At 42.2% G+C, this 24,439-nt stretch overlaps 6 protein-coding genes across 8 annotated transcripts; 2 read left to right on the forward strand and 4 right to left on the reverse strand.

The window, feature by feature from the left end:
- Positions 1–707: 707 nt before the first annotated feature.
- LOC105567155 (protein AF-9) lies at positions 708–5,461 on the reverse strand. Its single transcript, XM_012021773.1, has 3 exons — positions 4,703–5,461; positions 4,119–4,384; positions 708–3,375 (listed from the first exon to the last, which is right to left on the reverse strand). The coding sequence occupies exons 1-3, from the start codon at positions 4,839–4,841 to the stop codon at positions 1,558–1,560; spliced, it is 2,223 nt and encodes a 740-aa protein (XP_011877163.1). The 5' UTR covers positions 4,842–5,461; the 3' UTR covers positions 708–1,557.
- Positions 5,462–5,742: 281 nt separating this feature from the next.
- LOC105567157 (biogenesis of lysosome-related organelles complex 1 subunit 1) lies at positions 5,743–6,986 on the forward strand. Its single transcript, XM_012021776.1, has 5 exons — positions 5,743–5,852; positions 5,942–6,059; positions 6,251–6,323; positions 6,416–6,633; positions 6,720–6,986. Exons 2-5 carry the CDS (start codon positions 5,999–6,001, stop codon positions 6,752–6,754), a joined length of 387 nt encoding a protein of 128 aa, XP_011877166.1. The 5' UTR covers positions 5,743–5,852; positions 5,942–5,998; the 3' UTR covers positions 6,755–6,986.
- On the reverse strand, positions 6,929–8,767 carry LOC105567156. Of its 2 annotated transcripts, XM_012021775.1 has the most exons (3): positions 8,743–8,767; positions 7,236–8,617; positions 6,929–7,113 (listed from the first exon to the last, which is right to left on the reverse strand). In XM_012021775.1, exon 2 carries the CDS (start codon positions 8,463–8,465, stop codon positions 7,281–7,283), a length of 1,185 nt encoding a protein of 394 aa, XP_011877165.1. In that variant the 5' UTR covers positions 8,466–8,617; positions 8,743–8,767; the 3' UTR covers positions 6,929–7,113; positions 7,236–7,280. The 2 variants fall into 2 exon arrangements, with proteins under 2 accessions (XP_011877165.1, XP_011877164.1); XM_012021774.1 differs by having other exon boundaries at positions 6,929–8,617.
- A 560-nt stretch (positions 8,768–9,327) lies between these two features.
- Positions 9,328–14,511, forward strand: LOC105567160 (splicing factor U2AF 50 kDa subunit). Of its 2 annotated transcripts, none has more exons than XM_012021780.1 (8): positions 9,328–9,481; positions 9,919–10,148; positions 10,237–10,497; positions 10,660–10,810; positions 10,911–10,966; positions 13,471–13,752; positions 13,833–13,997; positions 14,060–14,511. In XM_012021780.1, exons 1-8 carry the CDS (start codon positions 9,460–9,462, stop codon positions 14,189–14,191), a joined length of 1,299 nt encoding a protein of 432 aa, XP_011877170.1. In that variant the 5' UTR covers positions 9,328–9,459; the 3' UTR covers positions 14,192–14,511. The 2 variants fall into 2 exon arrangements, with proteins under 2 accessions (XP_011877170.1, XP_011877171.1); XM_012021781.1 differs by having other exon boundaries at positions 10,660–10,798.
- Positions 14,512–14,619: 108 nt separating this feature from the next.
- Positions 14,620–15,958, reverse strand: LOC105567159. Its single transcript, XM_012021779.1, has 3 exons — positions 15,388–15,958; positions 14,971–15,054; positions 14,620–14,889 (listed from the first exon to the last, which is right to left on the reverse strand). Exons 1-3 carry the CDS (start codon positions 15,428–15,430, stop codon positions 14,729–14,731), a joined length of 288 nt encoding a protein of 95 aa, XP_011877169.1. The 5' UTR covers positions 15,431–15,958; the 3' UTR covers positions 14,620–14,728.
- A 114-nt stretch (positions 15,959–16,072) lies between these two features.
- Positions 16,073–24,105, reverse strand: LOC105567158 (E2/E3 hybrid ubiquitin-protein ligase UBE2O). The gene is made up of 8 exons (XM_012021777.1): positions 23,721–24,105; positions 23,385–23,558; positions 23,155–23,313; positions 22,436–23,092; positions 22,151–22,361; positions 21,743–21,926; positions 19,479–21,484; positions 16,073–19,398 (listed from the first exon to the last, which is right to left on the reverse strand). Exons 1-8 carry the CDS (start codon positions 23,949–23,951, stop codon positions 19,007–19,009), a joined length of 4,014 nt encoding a protein of 1,337 aa, XP_011877167.1. The 5' UTR covers positions 23,952–24,105; the 3' UTR covers positions 16,073–19,006.
- Positions 24,106–24,439: the final 334 nt, after the last annotated feature.

The following is a 24,439-nucleotide window of genomic DNA, read 5'->3' on the forward strand; positions in this document are numbered from 1 at the left end:
ACACGTTAGACTTTTCCGTAATGTTCTATCTCTTATATTGGATAAATCTTTACATGCTGAGCGTTTTTCACATGTTGTACCTTTGTATATATTGTATCTTTCATTGTCTCTATATCTTTGTGTGTATTTTAGGTCTATTTTTATACGCTGCATCTTTTATATAGTCGGACATTATACATGTATCTGGTAAATGTTTCACATTTTATACAAATAAAACTTTTGCGTTCGTCAGGTATGTTAAATTTTAAACATTAGCAACAAAAATCATTAATGTTAAATGTTAGATATTTTAAGTTTCACTATTTTTTGATACATTGTAACGAAATTAAAAGCAAACAAATTTTTCGGAAGCATTTATATTAAAATAGAATCTGTACGTTTAGATAAATTATTAGCGAATTATAATGCAGACATAATGTGACGGCGGAAATTGGAGAAAAATGAGAAATCTGAGCCAAAAAAGATGCAACAAACAGGCGAGACTAATAGCGAATTCGATTGCGTGCACTAGTGCGCACCGAGTGCGCACTAAGGCCTGTTTATACACTGAAAAAAATATTTGTAAAATTACATGATTATGCTGGGTTTTTTTCCGACCCAGCATAATCATGCAATATTACTACCCACATGGAAAATTGTAGACTTTTTTCTGTAATTTTGCATGAAAATTCAAGAGATTTTTACACAAAAATAGTAATTTCATCCATATTTTACCATTAATATGTATTTTCGCTTTAAGAAATCTGGAAAAAAAATTACAGTTATAATTAGGCAATTTTCCGGATTTGAACAAGTAATTTCCATGAAAAAGTACATAAATTTTTTTCGGTGGTCAATTTTTTACATTTAACTTTGTCTTAAATACATATTCAAAAAATATCTCTCAAGATATATTTACCCAGTAATTTAAGACGATCCTTAAATATAAGAATTGACTGTAAACAAGCCTTAATATGCCTTCAGTGTGCGCTAGTGCAAGCAACCGAATTCGCTATATAAAAGAGAAGCTTGATGAGAGAAGCATATTGGCGTATTAGCGGCAAAAATCCAGCAGAATCTATTGAACGTAATGTAAAGGCAAATTAGCGACAGATTCTGCTCGATTTCTGCGAATCTACTTAGATTGATCGATCTATTTAAAATGCGTTTAGCAAATTCTATTCGATTTTTATCACTAATCTGCACCAGACTATGTTACAGATTCTACTTGATCTTCGTTATCGTATTTTCTTGGCAAATTTTACCAATATGCTAGCAATTGTTGACACTTTTTCAAGAATTGTGAAAAAGAACTAAAAAAATATTTGATTTTATATATTATACTTACTATCACAAGAGTCTTCAATCTGCGCAAATTACCGCAAATGGTGAATTCCTAACTTGCATAAGTTATTGCAGCGATCAAACTGAAAAACTGTACTCAAAAATTCTTCTGGGGTCTCGTGTACTACTGCTTTTTTACCATTAAAAAGTCTTCCGTAAGATCGTATGACTTAATATATGATCTTACAAGTACGCCTACATAAATTAACGTGTCATGCCTTATATTACAGATGGTCACGACGCAGAGAAAAACTGCTGAAGACGTTGCACAGTCCTACGATCCAATGCGCACAGATCAAAGTCGAATGTCTTCTTGGTGATTTCGTATTGACCAGTTTCCGCAATCACTTGTACGACTCTTTGCAGCTCGTCGTTATCTTGCAATGTCATTATCTTGTGTTGCAAATCCTTCAATTGTGACACATAATCCTCGGAAAATACCGGCGGCTCGCTGATCTCCGCGTCCGTGCTATTTGTAGAATCCGGGGCTACTTGTTCAGGATCCGCATCCTTATCGTTTAACATATTGTCGGCTATATTGACAGCATGGCCGTCCTTCTCCTTTTTAAACTCCTTGATCTCCTTTTCTGAATGATGAATGGAATCGATATCTATCGCGACTGGAGATTGGCTCGATGAAACCGGCTCCAAGGGCGGAGAAGTGGACTGACCCCTGATCTTTTCACGTTTCACTGAACCTTCGTCGTCTTCCTTGCTCCTCTTCCTTTTCCGACTGTCTTTCTCCTCGCCTCTGCTCCCTTTGGATTTGTCTCTTCTGCTGCGATCGCTCTTCTCCTTCTTTAACTCCACCGATATACCAGGAGACAGTGGCTTCGCTGTTTCTGCTGGTATAGTGGATATTACGGCGTGCTCTGGTTCCTTTTTGACGTTAGGTACGGGTTTGCTCTCGGGTAATGAATCGTCGTCTACCGAAGGTGCCGAATCGCTACTGTCTCTTTCCGGGATCTCCGTCAAGAGAGACGACAATGGATTCTCGGCTAATGCAGACGTGCTGTTCTGCTTTTCATTCTCATCCTTGCTTTTATCGCGCTTCTCTCTCCTCTCTCGGTCCTTGCTGTCTCTTTTATCCTTCTTCTCCCTCTTTTTATGCTTATGCTTCGGCCGATCCTTATCGTATTTGCCGTCCTTTACCTTCTCAGACTTGTCGCTCTTCTCCGATTTCTCTCTTATCGCTTTATCATCTTTCACTTTGTCATTTTCTTTCCCGGGTTTGGGAGATTTTCTACCGTCCTTTGATTTGTACTCTTGAAGCTTCTCCTTGTCCGACTTGTCCGCTTTATCTGTTTTCTCGAGTTTTTTCTCAATTATCTTGGCGACATCTTTAACATTAGCTTTCTCCGATTCCTTATATTTATCTTTCCTCTCTTTGTCCCTATCATCCTTATGTTTCTTCTTGTCTTTCTTCTTTTCAGACTTTGAAGAATCCACATCACTTCTCGAGTTATTCTTAACTTTCTCCTTTTCTTTGCTATCTTTCTCCTTGTCTAGGGCGACTTTCTTCGTCTCCTTCTCTTTCGATTTAGGAGACGGAGGTCGTTTAATAGGCGGCAATGGGCTTAACGGCTTCTTTGTAGCGACAGGTGACGCCGGTCTTTTGCTTCCAGGACTCGAATGACTTTTATTTCCGGGACTAGGGGGTCTCTTAGATTTCTCTTTACTCCTGAGTTGATCCTTAGAACTATCTCTAACCTTTTTATCCTTCTTCTCGTCCACTTTGTCTTTCCTACCATCTTTGTGAGGACTCTCCTTCGATTTAACTGTCTTATCCACTTTGTCAGACTTTTCAGTAACAGCTAAAGGTTTAGGAACCAAACTCTTATCGGACTGACTCGTCTTCTTGCTGTCTGGCGATATCTTCGCAGGCGCCGTCTTTATGGGAGGGCCAAATAAATCGTGAAACGAATTAGAAGTCTTAGGCTCGGCGATGCGATGTTTCTTGTTTTCGCTGCCATTTAATTTCGGCTTGCCAACCATCGCGGATGTTTTCGTATCACTTTTCTCCAATGAACCGTCTCTACTGGACACTACAACCTAGAATTATGAAAATCAGAAAAATTACTACACCAATGTACCAATTTGTTGCTTAATATAACGACATTGATTACACAGTATGGCTGCTGGCAGAGCGATTCGTAAACACTTTAGGCTACTTAGTCGCAGATGCAAGGCAAGGCAGAGAAAAACTTCAGTGAAATCTATTATGCACAACTTAAGTTTTTCTCTGCCTCGCTTAGGTCTACAACTAAAACGGTCTTGAGAGGATCCTGAAGTCATCTTTTTTGCCCCAACACATTCGAATATAGTTTTTACGCTTAGAAATCTTTTTATTGGCTTTTATGCACAAAATAATACCAGGACGAGCGGTGGACCGCATAGCAGAACATTTTCGTGCTTAAAACACTCGGGTCAGAAGTCTAATAAGAGGGAAATTGGTGTTTGAAATGTTCCATTTTTTATTCGTGAGCAAGAATTTTGCAATTTTACGAAGCCAATTTCAAATTGCTCGAATAAAAAGTGGAAAATTTCAATTTCTTTTTCTTTTACACTTCTAAACCGAGTGCTTCAAGTACGAAAATGTTCCGCCATGCGGTCTGCATCTCGGCCTCGTGTGATTTTGTGCACACAAGCCAATAAAAGGATTTACAAGCGTGAAATCTACGTTCGAAAGTGTCGGTGAAAAAAAAAAGATGACTTTAGTAGGCTATCAGCCCGCATTTGCACATAATGTAATTGCCACGCAGTCCACAAGGATTCAAGTAAAAAGCTATACTTACAGCTCCACCTTTCAACAGCTTTTTCCTAAAGTCATCGGAAGGATTACGGAATACTTCTACGTGACGTATGGTCTTGTTAATAGGCGGGCCGCTCTGCTGCAGATGCAGATCGTACGATATTTGAAACTTCTTGGGCTCATCTTTGTTCCTCAGATAAATCTCAATCGGAATTATGAAGCCCGCGTAGCCGGACTCCTTCACCACGAACGGCGGCTCCTTGATTACTCTCTTAGGATTTCGAAAGGTATCATGCAAGAGAAACACCACTGAAAGTACAAAGAGAAAGCCATGGAGTCAAGAAAGACAACTTCGCCAGCGAGTAAAGGCTGTCGCGGGGGGCCGATCAGTGCGCAATTTCGGTGAGGAGTTATTAAAATGTGCGTTTGTTTCGGTCCCTTCCACAACTTTGCCGCACCGGCAATGTAAATGTCGCAAGACACAACGCGGGATAATCCGCCGAGGATTCCCGAAAGGAATGTAAACAGATGGGAAAAACACACAGAATAGAGGCGACATGAACGCGTAAATACACTCATGAATGGCAGAATCGTGAAAGTGAATACGAACGCAAGGGCAGGCTGTACCTTTCTCAATGTAATTGTGAATGTCCGCGTTGTCCACCCCGCGCACGAACACCTCCCAGTCGTGCGTATACCCCTCGGGAGTGGTGCGCATACGTAACATCGACGTGTGTCCACACTCCAGAGTGATGCGCACCGCCATCCTCTTGGCCGAAATTGGTTCCTCCTCTATCTCGCCGCCTTCGCGGAAGACAAGCGCCGCACGGCGGGTGAGCTCGGTTCCGCGGATGCACGTGAATCGCGGTTACATCGTCGCCGTAGAAGCCGCCGCCGTCGCCGAGTCCGCGGTACGCACGGTGGAAAGTGTTCCGGTTCTTCGCGAGGCTTCTAGAATCCGCGCGTGCGAGCGGGCGTCATCGCGGGAACGGCGGCGCGTGCTACGTGCAAGCGCGGACGACAACGCGCAGCGTTTCCTGGTCATGAAGACGCGGCGGGACGAGACGCGTGTGCTCGCATCCACCTACGGGGGGCAGGCGCGCTTCCACGGGTTCCTGTGTGAAAATGCTCGCCGCCGCGGCGGGTAGACGACGCTCCAACACGCACGTGACTCACCAAGAGGTGCACCGCACAGCGGAGGCCGCTCCAAATCGCCGCTCCGTCGCGCCGAGGGCCCGTAACTCGGATTATCAACAGGTAAGACGTGCGCGAGCGAGGCTCGTCGGCATCGTAGACGATCCTCGATCCTCCCGTATGATCCGCGTAAACCTTGCGCACCCCGCTCGCCCTTCCGCCGTATATTCGAGAAAAATTGTAAGCGCCATCTGCCTATGCGCCGACCGGCTCGCCGAAAGCCCCGTCCGCATTTAGTCCCCCGGCCTTACGATAGACGATTTAAGCCCCTGAGCTTCAAGAAATTGGCCAATCACGGTCGAGCATGACTAGAATACGCGACTGTGATTAGTCAATTTCTTAAGGCTCGGTCCCAGTCCACAATAGAGATTTAAACGTGTAGCCAATTAACGTGCAGCTTTTATGGAATAGCTGCACGTTGATTGGCTACAGATTTCTCGAACTTGGACCAAGTTCTAGCATCGTGGAGTAAGCAAGTCTAGTAGATATTGAAGTCTGTGGACGAGGTTAACGTTGAAGAGGCATTTACGATCTTTCTCAATCGCATGGATCTGTATATTCGCGAACGGAGGTGCAGCGAGAGGTTTGTTTTGGTTTCTTTGCGATTGAACTTTTCCTACAGTTCGTTCTTCCTCGCGTGTTCTATCTAATCATGTAACTGCTTTATTTTAGGAAACACCGAACAATCAACGAGACACCTGACACAATTTCGGCCGACAACTGCCAGAAATGTTATCTGCAATCGTGAAGGAACACCAGGGCAAGCAAGCGGCGAGAAAAGAAAGGCAAGGTAAGAATTAAATAAGTGTAAATTATTTATTTCAATTGCGTTTAACGTCCACTTCTGCCAATGATTAACTTTGATCTCGGTTTAACTCGCTTCTTATCTTTTTGTAGTTCTAAGAATTAGAAAAATAAACTAAAGTCAATCTACGTTGACAGTTATGGCGAGTCTTAAAGTAAATTTAACCCATTTAACAGAGCAAAAGCGAAAAGATGCCGTTCAGGCTGCGAGCAACTTGACGCAAGCCCTCGTTGATCACTTGAATGTCGGGTAGGTAAAATTTTCGTTTACCATTTAGAATTTGTATACACGTGTATACACTGCGAGTACGTAAGACTCAAATATTGTCAATATTGTTACAGCGTGGCCCAAGCGTACCTGAATCAGAAGAAACTGGACGCGGAAGCCAAGCAGCTGCAGCACAGCGCAACCAATTTTGCCAAGCAGACGCAATTGTGGCTGAACCTGGTGGAGTCCTTCTCGAGCTCCTTAAAAGAGATCGGCGACGCAGAAAACTGGGCGCGTAGCATAGAAGGGGACATGAGGACAATAGCGACCGCTTTGGAATATTCATACAAAGGTACGGGGTCCGATAAGGTGCCGTTCACAACTTGTACCTTTGTGCGACAAAGCGTGTGTAATATTTACCGCGTGTGTTTGTTTCAGCCACACAAGAGAATCAAAGTGTCGGTAATGTCTGAGAGCCACCACGGTGCGGAACATCGTTTCTTCTTGCGAGCATAATCTTGTCGCTACGTGCAATGTGAAGATTCCTTTTAATAATTTCGTGATGCAGAAAAGTCTGTTAAGATATAGTGCTTGCGCAATTTGAGTTAAGAAGAAAAGCCTTTGTACATAAGTTTTCATAGAGTTAAGTGTATGAATCAACGTATCGTTTTAATTAAAAAGATGTATCGAACTGTTAGTACAAAAGATAGGCATGTTTCTGGGTGCACGATTGTCTCTTCGATTTCATTTGTCCTGTATTTCATGTAATGAACCGTCACTTTCACGAGGTTCCCAATCTGCAAAACTCGTAAGGCGAAGATCCATCTTGCAGCTAGAAACAGATATATTAATTTAATAATTTTCATGTTGGATATTAAAGATTCATTAATGTAGAGTAATATTTATCCGATACCAAGGTAATTCAAGAGCACTCCTTGACATAAAAAATATTACCTAGCAGGTCTGCTTTCAGCAGATAACGAGTCCAATCCGGTAGCTTTAACGCTCAGTTAATAAAGCGCGTAGAAACATTTGTCGATACTGGTTACTTGATTGCGTTTGTGACACAAATACTTCTTCCCTATACCTATTGGGTATAGTTTCTCTACGTTCGTTTCGGTTGTCTATCCAGGACTGAGGAACGACGTCTATGCAACACCATTGCGATGCGTCGGCTACAGTAGTAGCTGCTTTATACAGATTAGGACAGTAAACTATCCCCAGTCCAAACGCTGAGTCTTGGTCCTCAAAGTTTCCATAAGAAAACAGCTCACCTGCTTTCTCAATTTGCATTGGCAAAGCGCATCTCTGCATAGTTACTTGGCTGATGGATCCTTCATCGGTCATGGTTGTAATATCAAGGGTGCTTATCTTAAAAGTTTTTGTTCGAGCCAGAATTTCCGACACTTTACACATAAAATTAATATTAAATCCTGTTGTTGGTATTGTTTCGGGAAAATCGTCTGCAGTGATTCCTACATGAAATGCAAGATTCTTGGCCTTGCTGATTCGATTGTTGAGTGGCTTGTAGCCCAATAGGTTTGAGTTGGGTATACGAACGATCTCATAGGCTGCTAAGCTCGATGGATATGGTCCGGGTGGCCATTCACTCACGGTATGTTGTACGGCTTCAGAAAGTACGCCCATACAAGGTAATTCTTCATAAAGATTATGGGTGTCTTTATCAATTGGCCCATAGAATCCCCCTCTTCCTTTAACGACGCCAGTTGGTAGTGAAGGAAAACTCGGTCTTAAATGTTCCCTCGTCATGGTCTGAATTTTCCCAAAGAGTCTGAGTTGAATAAGAATTGGCTCCGGAATCGAAAATTGGGTATTCTTAATTAGGCCAAAAAGTTCCTCCTCCTCGACGGTGAGCACTTCGTAGTTGAAGTGTTTAAGAGACGTGATCCTGCACCAAAGAAGAGCTGTGGCGTAGTAATCGAGATATTCAGGCAAAATTAATTTCTGAATATTGTAGTCATGAGTGACCAACATTCTGTAAGTTAGCCTTGTGATCTCGATTAATGTTGGGGCGCTAGGGCTTATCTGGGTGTCGAGGTTTACTTCCCTAACGTTCATACCTCGTGCAAGGACAATATTCTTAGCAGGATCGTCAGCAGATAATTGCATCTGACCTTCATCTGATGAATTTGTTGATTTATATAGTGTCCTTGAACGCATCATTTTCCGCGTGTACGGCTGCTGTTGTTGTTAAAGTCCTGAGTTAGCCCAGCAAACACAAAGCAAGTTGTTGAGTAGGAAATTTTAACTTACAGTTAGGGCCGGGGCACACAAATGGCCTTAAGCAATAAGACGTAAGCAGTAAACGAATTGACCAATCAGGGCCGAGCACACAAATGGCCTTAAGCAATAAGACGTAAGCAGTAAACGAATTGACCAATCAGGGCCGGGGCACACAAATGGCCTTAAGCAATAAGACGTAAGCAGTAAACGAATTGACCAATCATAGTCGAGAATTATGGCAGCCATATTATATATTCTTGACTATGATTGGTCAATTCGTTTACTTTGTCCTTGGGGTGGCTAAGCTTGAATGACGTGGGGATCAGCAATAACAAAGATATTTCTGAAATTAAAATACTTGGAATTATATGATTTATTTCACTTCCCTATAATTGTATCTAATTACATTCCATAATTTTCCCGATTTTTAACAATGTAAATTTTTGTGATTTAAAATCCTGAACTAAGAAAATTTTACGACTTGTCATTTGTGTGTATTTATTATAACAATATGATGAGTGAACAGCTCCTTCGTTGGACATTGGCTGCGTTCAGCAGAAAAAGCTGCTCTGCAACTGTTGTAAAATTCGTGAATCTGATTGGCGTATTCTCTTAACCTTGAGTGAATTTAAGAACGTATACGCCAATCAGATTCACGAATTTGACAACAATTGCGAGGCAGCTTTTGTTGCTGAAAGTAGCCATTTTGAACGATGCGATCGTGGCCATTGGAAACGGCTCCTAACGTTGGGGTATTTAATTTTCTTTGTAGCGACCGCCATCTCGGAGAGTCGCGCGATATCCCGTGCTTCGTGGCCGTGCGTGCTTCACACGCCATTTTGGAAGAGGAGACTCGTCTCGAGGTAGTTGACGTTCCTGGATTTTGTCGCATTTCGGGGTCGCGCGTTCCTTGGAGTGAGGTAGCACGTCAAGTATGGGCGAGGACTTCAACGGAGGTGAGCGATTCGACGGGCTGGCGCGTCCCGCCGTCGGACGCGCCGACGCGATCCAACTTCCCGCGTTGTTAACCGACCGATCTGTTTGCGATACGTAATGGCTGGGACACAAGCTGGTAAACAGTCCCAACGATTGATCCTTGAGACGGGACGTGCGTTGTTTGGACGCCCAGATCCGTTTAAATTCCCCTCGCGCGCCTGCGTCACGGGGAATTGGCGTGACTCGAGGTGTCCGCGTTCGGACAAGTATATTAGCGCCGACTGACAATACATTATCCGCCAACTTCACTGAACATTACTGAAACACTGCCCTCATTTCGTTGTAAAACCTAGCCATGTGTGCACAAATAAGTTGCAAGTGAATTTAACTACCGTATCTACTGTTATGTAATTCGATGACGCTACGTTCTGACAATTTTTTTTTCATTCCCACGTAGATCGCGATAGGCAGGATCGGGACAAGGACAGGGATCGAGACAGGGATCGCGACAGGCGGCACCGATCGCGCAGTCGAGATCGCAGAAAGCGCTCCCGTTCTCGCTCGAAAGACCGCAGGGACAGGAAGAGGAGTAACTCGCCGAAGAAGAGTCGCAGCTCCAGGAGAAGAAAACCGTCCCTGTATTGGGACGTGCCGCCGCCCGGCTTCGAACACATCACCCCTTTGCAGGCAAGACTAGCTAATCCGTCTTCTCGGATCCTGTCCTCGCTCTTACTTCTCGCATTGTGTGTCTATGTATACGTTTTCGTGTGTGCAGTACAAGGCTATGCAAGCGGCTGGCCAGATACCTGCCAATATTGTAGCAGATACGCCTCAGGCGGCCGTGCCGGTGGTTGGTAGCACGATCACTCGTCAAGCGAGGAGACTCTACGTAGGGAACATTCCATTCGGCGTCACCGAGGAGGAGATGATGGAGTTCTTCAATCAACAGATGCATCTCTCCGGGCTTGCGCAAGCTGCTGGAAATCCAGTATTGGCGTGTCAAATTAATTTAGACAAAAATTTCGCATTTTTGGAGGTATAACTTATCACGTGCACGTATATACATTTTTTTTTCTTATACGTCAGGCAAAAATGTGTACCACGTATTTTCGGCGAGTTTCAATTAGTCGTCGGCCGATCAGTAATTCAAGTACCCGCCGTCGACAACTTTCTTACTCGTTTTCCGTTTGAAACGCAGTTCCGATCGATAGACGAAACCACGCAGGCAATGGCATTCGATGGCATAAATTTCAAAGGGCAAAGTCTGAAGATAAGAAGGCCACATGATTATCAACCGATGCCGGGAATGACCGATAATCCAAGCATGAACGTGCCAGGTACGGTTCCTGGTATGTTTTAAACATACATTTTCTTACATTTAGTCGGTCGTGTGACACGTTTGGCGAATAATTTGCGCTTGATTTTAATTATGCGTGTATCTCTTTTTAGATTCGCCGCACAAGATCTTCATTGGCGGTTTACCAAATTATTTGAATGAGGAACAGGTATGCCGGCAAATCCGTGGAACAATTTTGTTTATTGCACACCTTGGATGCAATTGTTCGCCATTGAGGCCCATTCCGATCGGTCGCAATTAATCTGAATTGCATCGCTAATGGCTGGCGGCATAAGCTTGTATCGAGAGAATCGGCCTCAGTGATCGACGAAGAATCGCATCGCGATGTCGCAACGACACAGAATTAGCATTGGAACGCGCGCATGCTAATCCTGTTGCGTTGCAAGTTACCCTCAAAGGACTAAATTATAATATAGGTATTTAGCTATTTAGCGGTGAGTGCACTCACATAAGCACAAGCGACCGAGAACCCCCCCCAAGTCTTACTCAAGGTCAACAGAGGTATGTATGCGTTTCCATCAAGATTTCGGCGTCGATTAGGCTCCTCATTTAGGTAGAGGTGCGTTACTCGGCTTCGCTCTCATTTTTGTGTCTGTCTTCATATCGGACGATCCGCATCTTGGTTTTCCTGTGGAATTCTCCTATCATTCCTTGTATCTCGTCGTCTCTCCATTGTGGCATATTTAGTTTAGGGAGCATTAGCGACGTTACAGCATTTAGGTGGGGTATGCAGTCGCGTCAACGGTTATCCTCCTTTCTCTTTTTCTCTCTTTCTCTCTCTCTCTACCTCTCTCTCTCTCTCTTACAGCCTTTCTAGGCACACCGCGGACCCAGTCCATCACGAGGAGATACGAGTCTCTCAAATCTAGGCAGTCTTTTTTTTAGGAAAGCCAACAGGGAAGGGGGAGGGGGGAAAAGAGTTTGTTCCGACTACGTTCCGAAGTAAACCGGTCGAAGGAAATAGACGATCATTCGCGTTTTCAATCTACCTGAAATGCAAAAATTAATAAAACGGAGATACGTGCGATCGATATTGAATAAAGCTCCTTAAAGCTGTTTACGACTTCTATTTCCAATTTGAAATGCTTTTACAGAGCCGTCCACTTTCGTGCAGCAATGATACATGTTGCAAAGAAGGATATTTTTTAGGTCTGCAAGAAAAGCATAAGATCAACGTTTTTACATCTAGCAGAAGTTTTTTTTTTTCCTTTTCTTTCTTTTTTTGGGATTACAGGGTCAACACATAATTTTATGTGCATCTGGTAACAGCTCCAAGTTCTCCGGTATACATTCTTTTCAGGAATACCTTTTCCTTTTTGCAGCTGTTCTTTTTACAGGCTTTTCAGGCTTTACCGCACGGTCTCGTCTTGTGCCTCGTTACGTTTTCAGGTTTCCGCGAACGAATGATCTTCGAATATATCAGTGCGTTGAAAACTTGAAACAAAAAACCGACAATGCAAAGAAAAACGGAAAATAGTAAAAAAAAAAGAAACGGCAATTTCATTGGATATTAAGAAGTTAAATGTAACGGTATTCTTACAAATGGACTATGTTTAAATTCGTAAGAGAGTTAAAAAAAAAAGAATATGAACGTCTCGTTATTATGTAGTAAACTGTGGACTGATACCAGTACCCTTTCTCCCCATTTCTTAGCTTAGGGTCGTGCCGATCAAAAGCATTCGCTTACCACTACCACTACTTCTACCACTACTTCTACCACTACTACTACTACCGAACATGACAAAATACCACACTGCCTGGAGAGAGGCTAAGCCCAGTCCCTCGAGGCAAGTACTTAAAACCATTCTCATTGCCTTCGTACATTGGGTTTATGCGACAATTTTGTAGCCCCCCTTCCTCGATGTGTTCTCGGTTCTCCTGTGCCAATGGTGCGTTCTCTGATTCAATAGTTTCACATCAATAAAAGCATGTTGCTTAATCAACTAAGTCCGTGCCGAGTAATTGGTAAACTATCGTAGAATCGGACTCGCAACGGAAAGAAATTCTTTAACGAGAGCAACATGCTGTTATCTAAAGCCTTGAGTTTTCAGTTTCTCAGCCCGTGGATATGTAAGTAAATTTAATACATACATTATATTTAATTGAAATCGAAGACGAAGAGATCGGTGTTCGAAATAGCGAACGATGGGAGGAATGACCCGCCGGAGCGCAATTAAGCGGAAATGTTCCGTCGGACGTGAGGGTGTGTAAGGAGTTACCAACGAGGAAAGAGTGATTAAGATACGCAAGCATATCTATGCATTTATATTTCGTTTCTCTCACATTTAGACGATGCAACCTCTTCTCTTCTTTTGTGTGTTTAGAGAACTAGTTAGATTTCCTCTCCAATTGGAGCAATGTTTTCTTTCTCTTTAAAGAAAAACTAGTGAAAAAATTAATTTTTAAAAATCCTCTTGATGTAACTTGATAAAATAAAATTCAGCCGATTGCCAAATTCGATTGATTTACCTAACTTTACGTGTGAAAAAACTTTTAAGTCTCTTACACAGACTTCACATCTGATATAATCTTCATTTAATTGCAAAAAGTTTTACGATTGATTAATATCACAGAGTTGCATAGTCTAGAATTTTATAGATTCGAAGAATATGTTGCGCGAGTGAAGAAGTAACATTTTTCACGATGACACAGGTGAAGGAGCTGTTGATGAGCTTTGGACAACTGAGGGCGTTCAATCTAGTAAAGGATTCGGCAACCGGTCTCTCCAAGGGATATGCATTCTGTGAATATGTAGACGTTTCGATGACGGACCAGGCAATCGCCGGATTAAACGGGATGCAGCTGGGAGACAAGAAATTAATTGTACAGCGCGCTAGCGTGGGTGCTAAGAATCCTATGATAGGCACACAAGCTCCAGTACAAATTCAAGTGCCTGGCCTGTCAATGGTTGGCACGAGCGGACCCGCGACTGAAGTAAGAGAAATTCTCAAACGAATTGTTCTAGGAAAGTGATGATCTGGCGATTGGATTTATAATTGTACAATATCTTTCAGGTGCTTTGTTTGCTCAATATGGTCACGCCGGAAGAACTAATGGAGGAAGAAGAGTACGAGGATATTCTCGAGGATATTAAAGAAGAGTGCAACAAATACGGTGTGGTGCGATCCGTGGAAATTCCTAGACCCATCGAAGGTGTTGACGTCCCTGGATGCGGCAAGGTACATTTAATATCTATATAAAGCTCCTACATATTATTTACTACTTTTTTATTCTGTTACAGGTATTTGTAGAATTCAATAGCGTCATTGATTGTCAAAAGGCGCAACAGACTCTCACGGGCCGAAAGTTTAACAATCGCGTGGTAGTCACATCGTACTTCGATCCCGACAAGTATCACCGTAGAGAATTCTAAGCTGTAGACTTCTTTTTTCATACCATTTAATAATTATATATATATATATAAATATATATATATAAAATGCAATGTATATGTGAGTTTGAATAATCTCAACTTACTCCAAACGAGAATTACACATTTACCAATGAATAATTGACAGTAAAATAATTGCCGCGTTTCGCGACAAGCGATTAGAATTGTAAGTATAATGCGACACTGACAAAAACTACGATACGCAATTGTGAAACCGCGTTTTCTTCGCGCTTTAAAAACACGATATGAACATATGTAATAATGATTTTAAAAAATACATTTGGTCGTTAATATAAGATGAACAATGACCGATAATTTGATATTACCTATTAGGAAATTAAGAGAATAGATAGACGATTCTGCCACGACAGAATAAAGCTGCAAGATAATAAAGCGAGAACATCACTGTGTTTCTGTAAAATGTCTTTTTTTTTCTCAAATTTTACATGTATAATTTATTGTGTTAATTATTCAATGTAGTGATAGATAATCATATTAGGGATTCTGTGAGAAACTAATTTAACTTTCGAGCTGTAACGCAGGTTGATAGGAATGACTCTCCCCAGTGTCCGCGGCATCCACCACGAATTTTTGTAGTATCGCGTAAAATCCGCCGCCGAGCAACAGCATGCCGATACCCGCTAAGAGTACTATGGACCAGGCTGGTATAGCCGTACCTCCTAAAAATCATTCAACGAACATTCAGATCTTTGACTTTGATTATATGCCACATTCTACTCTCATTACTATTATAGACTTACTGTAATAACGTCTGGTTATTGTTTTGCGGCCTCTCAAAATTTTGCGCCTTGCTTCGACTTCCTCCAGGAATATCCCCATTAAAACTGTTGGGTGTGGTTTTCAAAAGCAAAAGAAAGATTAATTCCATTTCATGAAATCTACGAGTTACGTGCTGTACCGCGTGTAACATTACGATAAGAATAGTAATTGTGATATCGCACTGCGCGTTTGGCGAAAATTATTAAATTCTCGTTTAGGATGATAATGTTACGAATGATGAACGATATCGTCGTGATAAAATTCAATAATTATTTCTAATCGATTAGCAACGATTTCTATGGTGCAATGACGTGAAAAGTGGAACGCCTTCTACCATCGACTAGAGATGCGCGTTTATCGACACTTTTCTTTCTTCGTAAAATCAAAGTTTTACTTACGCAAGCCTATAGTTAAATAGCACACAAACTTTTTCGAATACATGATTTTTTTCGCCTGGAAAGGGTCGATAGACGAGAAACGAAAGAACAGAATTGAATCACTTCGTAGTTAACTGTACGTCTACGGTGTGCGTACTGAATCACACCTTTGATAAGAGATAACCGAGTGTACGGCTTATCTATTTTAAGATAGCGAGATACTCTTTCATTTACGAATATTCCCGTTCCTACACTTGACGGCGTTGCACATTGTAATTTAAGAGATCGGATCCATTCATCAATCTGTCGTTGCATTTATTAACGCATCAATTGTTATACAAAACTTCAACGTTTTCATGACTGGGACATATAATCCTACTTACATTCTCTGCCTCTCTGGTTCCTTGGGATGATCTTGATACAAAAGATTATAATAAAAAATAATTCGGTCATGAAAAGGTTAATGATTTTTACTTTAATTAATAACTTTTCTAAAAGAACGAAAATTCTATCTAATGATCTATCATAGATGTATCATAGCTTAAGATCTTTAATTGGTACTGTATTGTACACACACACAATTGATACGAATAACATGTTTTTTTTTAATTACTGTGTTACCGAAATAAAAATGAAATAGGGATCAAGGATTTGTAGTGGTACAATGTCGGTATTCGATAAAGGATACAGAACACCTCTAAATCCCTTTATCCTTTTATGATCTTTTATTGATCCAAATTAAGGAAACTGAATTACATCTATAGCAAATTATTACAGAATTATTGCAATTACCGTTAGATCGATGCCAATGCAGTAGGTCGATGAAATAACGAGTTGAGCTTAACGAATGTGTGTATGTATGTGTGCCTTCAAACGGAAATTTACAAAACATGTAAAAGGATAAGTTCGCTAAGAAAAAAACTCTTGAATATGATTTAACATGTGCTGGAGATCTTATGACGAATGCAATGAACGAAAGAGCAATGGACAGAGGGAAGAACACAGTCTCGAATAAATAAATAAAGAAAGAAATTAAATAAGCTAAATAAAAATCCGCCATGCACACTTTACGTTAGACTATAATACAGTTTTTCTGCGTGTTTTACGCTTGGTAGTTAGCATCGATGTGATTGTAGTAATTCGCACTTTCAGGCGGCCCCTTCGCTAGCAAGTTTCTCTCTTTCTTTTTTTTCCCCCTTTGAAGAAGTGAGACATGAAATATAACTTCGAACGTGACTCATGGGTATAATTACCATAATTAATATAAATGTAACTGGCACATATACAAGGCATTCCAAATTCCATTTCGCGGCGACTTCACAGCGCGCCGTTTTCCACCCCTATCAGCATATACTCATTTACAATAACAAGGAGCAAAGACACATTTTTTCCGTGTCCTTTCTAATAATTTCATTCGTCAGCACCGTAAATTTCTCGAGGACCATTTCTTTCTGTCTTTCACTAAGCGAGAACGCGTAGGAAATTCAACGTTTTGAAAGATAAATGGTAATCGATTGGACGATAGCAAGAATTTATTCTTCTGCGTCTGATAGATTATATGTATATATAAAAAAAGAAGAAAAAGGAAGAGATAAAAGGAAAATAATTTCCGACGAATATTTAAATATCACATCACAGTGTTTCGCGCGACTCTAAATTAAATCAAGCCGGGAGCTTCTTTCCTATTCTTTTGATCTTACTATCTCTTTATATGTGCATCATGACAAACATGGTTCTGCAAGAAATAGCTTCCTTGCTCAGGATACGTTACGCACGAATTGCTAAACGAAATAAATAAATAATACTGTATACATATATACCATTTGCGGTGCACCTTAACTATTAACATATTAAGTAATAATAATTGTTAGAATGATGTACTCAAATAAAATCTTCAGATCAGTCCTTTCTCGCAATACAATTATTCAAAAGGATTCAATTATCCAAACGATCAATTCATTCACGATTTCCAATAACTGTACTTTTGAATACAACATATACAGAGTGTGATTAGTCATACATCTCGCCTAACTGGGAAGTCACACTGGAGCACTTATAACGCAAGAGACAAAACTTGGACAGTTTATCTTTTGATAGATGTACCACTGATCATTTTCTTCTTTTCTTTTAAGTTCACCCTTTCTGTGGGAACGCCTTTCAACCGTCAGCTTATATCAGCGCTATGTTTCTAAAAATTCCTTGAAATTCATGCTTAATCTCGATTAAACACTGAAATTCAACACTAGGCGCTTCAAAACTTCTCCTCATGCGCTGAATTTTAGAAATCTCCCTTAACGGGAAAATATACGTGACGAGGGCCGGGATCGAACCGAGGACCCTACCATTACTGCTCGCTCGTGTTAGCACAGAGCAACACGTCATCCCTGCCACTGATCACTCTGTTACATTCGAAAATAAAATTATTTGAAACCGGATGAATCATTTTGAATAACTCTGTACTCCAAAAGATAATAGGAATGAAAGGAGAATCTATCTCCGACGAATGTATGGAAAATCTCGGCAAAAGAATATTGACTATCGGCAAAAGAATATAACAGTTAAGGATAATGCATTTCTTTCTAAATATATCTATCCTTTACAAGCTATGCTAAGAAAATTCATAATACCAGACATAGCCATCGCGGAGATCTTGTCTAAAATTTTTTTTTTCCTAAGCTACGCCTTACGCGCCTGTGATTAAAGTCACTCATAGCTTCGCTTGAGAATACTCGTAATACTTGGATGGCATTATAACTTCAACGTACCTCGACAGGATTAACTGACCTATTTATGATTCCGATAATAATCATTGCAGTGAAAATGCGCTGCGCGAAATTAACGTATTATTATTACCCTTCAAAATCCTATTGCATTTTCTCATTAATTCAAGATATTGTACTGGTCTTCATCTTCCATATCGTTTCTCTTCTGCTTTCTCTTACAGAAATGTAGATTTCGCTCATATTTTTGCACCACATACATATATACACGTACACACGCATAATATGTATATGCATATACGTATATATGTTGTGTGTCTTTATTTGCTAAATTGAGACGCTATTTACCTCTCTTATTTGTCACAGATAATACCTTCGCTTCAAAAGTACGGAACAACGTGCGAGAACAGTGTATTATATAAGTTTCTTCTCTTCCTCTTTACGTTGATGCCAGATATTAATGTGAACTTTACAGTTTGTCTAGATAGTATACGAAATCGTGTATGTGCGTGTACGTGTGCGTGTACGCATGTTGCATCTCTTTATAACTATAATCGCGCTATGGTTACTCTTGTGGTTATTCTCAAGACATCGCTCTAGCTATGGCGCAACAACTGTCGTGGAGCATTTGTTAGGAATTATCGCATCGTTATTAAATACGATCAACAGATACATATCGCAAGTGTGTATGTCTGTGTCTGTGTATGTATGACTTGAAATTCCGTACGCAATAAGTTATTCGGGTGTATATATATAAAATATATATAGAATATATACATATATGTGTATATGTATATATATGTATATATAATATATATACGCACATCCCAATAAATATAATTATATCTCTTTTATTACCGAATAGCCATGTAATTTAAACGAGCTAAGCATTTCGACTTATGCTTACTTTTACCTTGTGGCTAGCTGGTGTTTTGGCTTGAAGTATTCTTTTTCGTTTCGCTCGGCGCCGCGGCGAAAGTATTCGTTGAGGAAGATAACGTCGCTTCCTTGAACTGATTGCCATTTAAGGTTGGCTTTTTGCTATTTTCTTGCGTATTGCTGCTGCTATTGCTGTTACTACCCCCGTTACATTCCACTGCTTTACTGTCTACAGACTCAGACGTTCCTTGGCACTGATTTGTGATATTGTTCATTAACTCTGTGGTATTTTCATTATCCTGCCAGTCATCCGACCTCTGTATTATACTTTTTTTAATGAGCACAGCTTTGAACGTTGCTAGAGTCTTGCGGAGAGTTATGCAGAAGCCTCGAGATGCTGGGATGAGCGGGAATTCGGGCAATATTTTCTCGTCTGTAAATAGAATGTGAGTAAAATTTATTATCTTAATTCCATGTAAAATAAAAGTCCATGTAACAGAACACATTGTATACCGATATCTGCAATCTCTTTAAACGTGGTGGGAGTAACTGGAGACAGCGGATGCTGATCGTTATGCTTCTCCGATATCTCCATCCATAACTCCAATCTCTGCAGCATCTTCTCGGCGTGGTTTTTGAAGTGCGCGATGATTACATCCTTAAATACAGACGGTGGATGTAGCAACAATTTAGTCTGCGCCTGTACCAGCTTTAGCACCACCATCTCGTTGTACATTCTCGAATTCTCGCGCCCTTGCTGCGAGCCCTTCTGTTTCTCGAATCCGGCTTCGTTAAAGTACGGCTCGCTCACGAGGATCAGACCCTGTATCGAGACTATCACTTGTAACAGAGTTGACGAGCTTGTCCACACCTCCGTGCCACGCCCGGACCAGGTACCCAGCAGACTCACGCACACTTTCCCGTCCTCGTACAGGTTTGGATTCAGCCGATCGCTGCAATAGGAGATGTAATGACAGAGGGGCGGTGCGGCCGGATAGTCGGCAGACAATTGGAAATCAAAAAGGAAGAGGCCGTCTTCGTAAGGCGTCTTCTCGGGGCCACGGAACATGACGGAATACAAATCAATACGGTCCTCAAATCCGTTGACCCAGACACCAGGCGGGAGCGAGCTCTTCAGCAGCTTCAATTCTTTGGAGACCGTGCGGAAAAAGTTGGTCAGATCGGTGGGCTGGAACATGGTCAGCTTGAACTTGTGACTGTCAGGCGCGGTCTCTTCAATGGAGAAGCCCTCGCCTTCTGGGTAAACCGTCGGTGGAATCTCAACGGAACAGGACGGATCCGCTATCGTTTCCACATGTTCTTCCTCCTCGCCCTTTTGCTTTTTCCGCGGAGACGAGGTCTTTTCTGCGTCCGATAGTGACATTTTGCCCAAACCGAATCTCTTCGATACCTCGGCATGCGCCAAGACGAGTTGCGCTTTTATCAGATTGCATAGTTTGACGCACACTTGTGACGTTCCGATGCTCTGAGAAGTCAACAGACTTGTCGGCACTTTTTTCACTTTGCTCGCTTCTGTCTTCTCGGGTGTGGTCATACCATTTATCGTGGACGAGCACTCTGGCACATTATTGACATCCTCGCTTATGAGGAATTCCCCGCTGGACTCGCTCGAACCAGACTCCTTCTTCGAGTTTTCCGCTGAATATAATCCGGAATCCTCGGGATTGGGATTGGGACATATGAACAGCCGATTAACGTTCTCGTCGTCGCTCTGTTTTTTGGCATTGCTCTCAATATTTGGAGTATCGTTCTCCGACTCGCTGATAATCGTGGCAAATTGCTTCTCCGCTACATTAATAGCACACGAGTCATCGCCATTGCTCGATTTTTTCGAATCATCTTTATCTATAGATTCCTCCGGATATTCAGATTTAGGCGTGAAGAGCCTTGTGACTTGATCCGCCATGCGCTGCGCGACATTTGCCCTGCCGCGTTCTCTCACTCGCTCGAGAAGTCCCTGGAAATGGCATTCGTGGAAGAATGTGGTACCCATAAGTTTATCCATGTAACGGCAATCCTTGTAGACCTCGAGTAGTTTCCGCATCACCTCTGTTGTCTGCAGGGACGGGTTTTGTGTGAAAATCTCTTCCAATCTTGACATTGCGATTCTGGCTTTCTCGATGTGCGCCGCTAATTTCGGTTTTATGTTATCCAATTCTGTCTGCTCGGTACCATCGTTATCGGCAATGAAGCAATCTTCCAATTCCGTCTCCCACGACGAATCGGACGAAACATCGTCCCACAGTTCTCCCTCGTCGCTGTCATACTCGCCGACCTTGTAGAGATCCTGCGGCCAACACATGCTAACGTGATCGTCAATCCACCATACTTTCACTCGTCCCTCTGGATAATTGTCCAAAACTTGACCAGCGGTACACCCGGCATCCTCGCCCTCGAAATTTGCTATTCGGATCACCAAGGTGCCCGGTCTGTATTGAAAGTCTGGATGATCCTTCAAGTCGTATACGCTCACTTCACGTTCTTCCAGAAAGATCGGCCTAGGCAAGTAGCAAATTAAAAAATACATCCCATCATTTTTCGTTACATTTTATTTGTAATAATTTTATATTATGTTTAAATTTCAAGCTCCACAAACTTGGAGAAGATAGAACTCTTGTCTAGCACTTCCAGTTTTCTATTAACATGCACCTCGTATTTATGTAATGTTACACAGGTCAATAGAAAAATGTGAACGAGTTAAATTATTACCAAGTTCTACGGTAACGTATAAAAGATATCCAAGTGTTTTTACTTACTCTGGATTTTGACTAGAAGTATACGTGCGGAACCACTTTATCTTGGCAGTACGGCCTTGATGATCGACACTTTGTACAACGCCATACATTCTAGATTCTTCTTTCTGATCTACAACAAAGTCACCCGGGAAAAATTCCTTGTCGTCCAGGTGATGAATTGGATACAATTGCGTCGACGGTATGCCTAAAACAAAATAACTGACGTTTAGCGCCATTGGGACATTTCTTCAGCAATTGAAACTGTTTATCTCGTAATAAACGCTCGAATCAATAATTGTTTTATAACAAAATAAGATTTAATCAATGTATTCCGATACATCTAAACGAAGATATTTCGTATAGATGCACTTATGATAGACAACTCTCTCTTTCTCTAACAAATATATAAAATTATAATGATATCGATACCAAATTCTACTGAGCCGTCTTGCCACACCACATTCGCTTTCGTATTAGTGGACAACGTTTCTACGACTATCTTAGTCCCGGGAATTAATGGAACAGGCGGCACTTTCTTTTTCGCTTTTCGCAATTTCTTTTTCTTCAGCACTTTCGTCATCAATGCAGGACCCTTCTTTTTCTTTCCCACTGATGACATGCTGGAACAGCAGCTCGAAACCTACAAAGTGTACGTGTTTCTAGATCTTTCGTGTTCGTTTTTCAATAAAAAAAAAAGGAAGGATGAACAATTACCGAAGCAGAGTCACTCTGCGAACCCGTATCTTCCGTATCCCACTCGTCCGAGCTTTCGGCGTGTTGATTTTGGGGTGGCAGCAATAAAACGTTGCTGCTTACGGTATCTTGGGAACGAACGCTATTATTTTGACCGCTTTCCTCCGTCGGTTGCTGACCGAACGCTTTGTCCTTTTTCTGCTCCTTCTTCTTATCCTCCACCAACTTGGTCACCGTGATATTCAGACGCGTCTTCTTTGGGCTCTGCTTAGGAACTTGATAGATATCCCTCTGCTGTTTACGCCACTGCTCACGAGTAATAACGTTCTCGTTGCCCTTAATGACGTAGAAGTTACGGTTGCCGACCTGTACCATCGAGGGCTCGAATACGTTTAACAGTTTGAGTTTTTTCAGATCTTCACCCTCGACCACGAACTTTGGCTGAGCCTGATCGGACCAGGCACCGTCCTTGGAATACGCTCGACACTGCCAGTGCACGCCTATCCAATCGGTCTCCACCTTTTCCACGATCACTTTGGTTATTTTCTGTGGTTTCAATTTCCTCTTCGCCTTCATCTCCTTTGTACACTGAATCCACTGTGCTTCCTCCAGGCAGTGAACCGGCCCCCACAAGCTCTGGCCAGGATAGAATTCGGTCGGGTGCGGGAAATCGTTGTCCTAAAAGTCAACATCATTTGTTATTTGGATCCTGTACGGGCGACAAACTCGCTCGGTCTTACGCTATCTCGCGCCTCTTCCAGTTGTCCCAGCACGCAGGAATCCATCTCGTTTATGACGCAGTGAGATCCATCTGGCGTTACCAGCCACAACTTGAAGTGCGTCATTCTAATGCCACCGACCCACGAGTCCATACACACCGCCATATCTGTCGCAAATTCCTACAAATAACAGCTGTATGGTTCAGCGTGTAAACAACATACCACTATCTACCGTAGAGATACAAATATACCTGCAACGGTATCAAGTCTACGCTTTTGATATCCGTGAGAACCTGTTTGGTACCAATGACCTGTACACAGGCTGTCAGCTCCACGTCCCTGCAGTAGCCCCTTTGCGTATCCTTTCCCTTGATCATCCTACGCACCACGTCTCCAGGCATGAGCGTCCTGTCGGCCAGATGAACCTGGAAAAGCGAGACGTCGTGAAAATTCTCCATGCGCAACGCCGCTTAAACGTTGTTTGTTTGAAATTTTTATGTAACCAGAGGTCGAACAAATGATAATGAATAACCGTGCGGAAAAAACGACGTGTAACGACGTCGCAAAAGAGAGAACCGCGTAAATACCTTCTTGCAGTTGACCAACTCCTCGACACCGGACGGATGCCAGATCATGCGGATCTCGCCCTTCTTGCGCTTCGGCAGGTTCTCCTCGTTGTCGCTGCTCTCCTCGGACAGGTCCAGGTCGTCGTTCTCCATGACGATGCCGAAGACGATATTGCCCCGTTTGTCAATGCGATAAACGACATCCTCGTAGAAGTACTGATTCTCCGGCGCAACGTTCGCCGCGGCAGCCATCTTCCTACCCCAGCCTGGCGATGATCGCACTCGATCGCACTGCTCCAGAACTCGCTCTCGCGCTCGGTAGCCGTCGATGGCCGTGCCCGGCGCTCACCAGCGCTCACCAGCGCTCACCGGCGCTGCACCGTTATCCAAGAGGGTCGAAGCATGGCGTGAGGATACAAGGTGAAGCGATCCGGTGGATGCGCAGTGTCGACCAATCGGAAGTGACCGAGGCTACCGAATCGTCAAAATTGCCGACCTGCTTCGCGAAAAAGAGTGTGAAAATCGGACGGGTGTTCTTTTAAAGAAAGAAAAGGAGTAAAACTTTACTCATTTCCCAAAGATCTGGATTTAAAAAGTGGCTAGAGGCTTGCTAAAGAGATAGAGATGATGAGAAACAAATTGGCCACATAGGCCGGTATTCATAGTCCGTTCTTATATTTAAGATCATCTTAAGTTTACTCTTAATGTGCTTTCAACCAATCACAGAGCTGTATTAGCGC

Source organism: Vollenhovia emeryi, unplaced genomic scaffold (genome assembly GCF_000949405.1).
Source record: "Vollenhovia emeryi isolate VEMERY1.0 unplaced genomic scaffold, V.emery_V1.0 DF939140.1, whole genome shotgun sequence".
NCBI classification, from domain to species: domain Eukaryota; kingdom Metazoa; phylum Arthropoda; class Insecta; order Hymenoptera; family Formicidae; genus Vollenhovia; species Vollenhovia emeryi.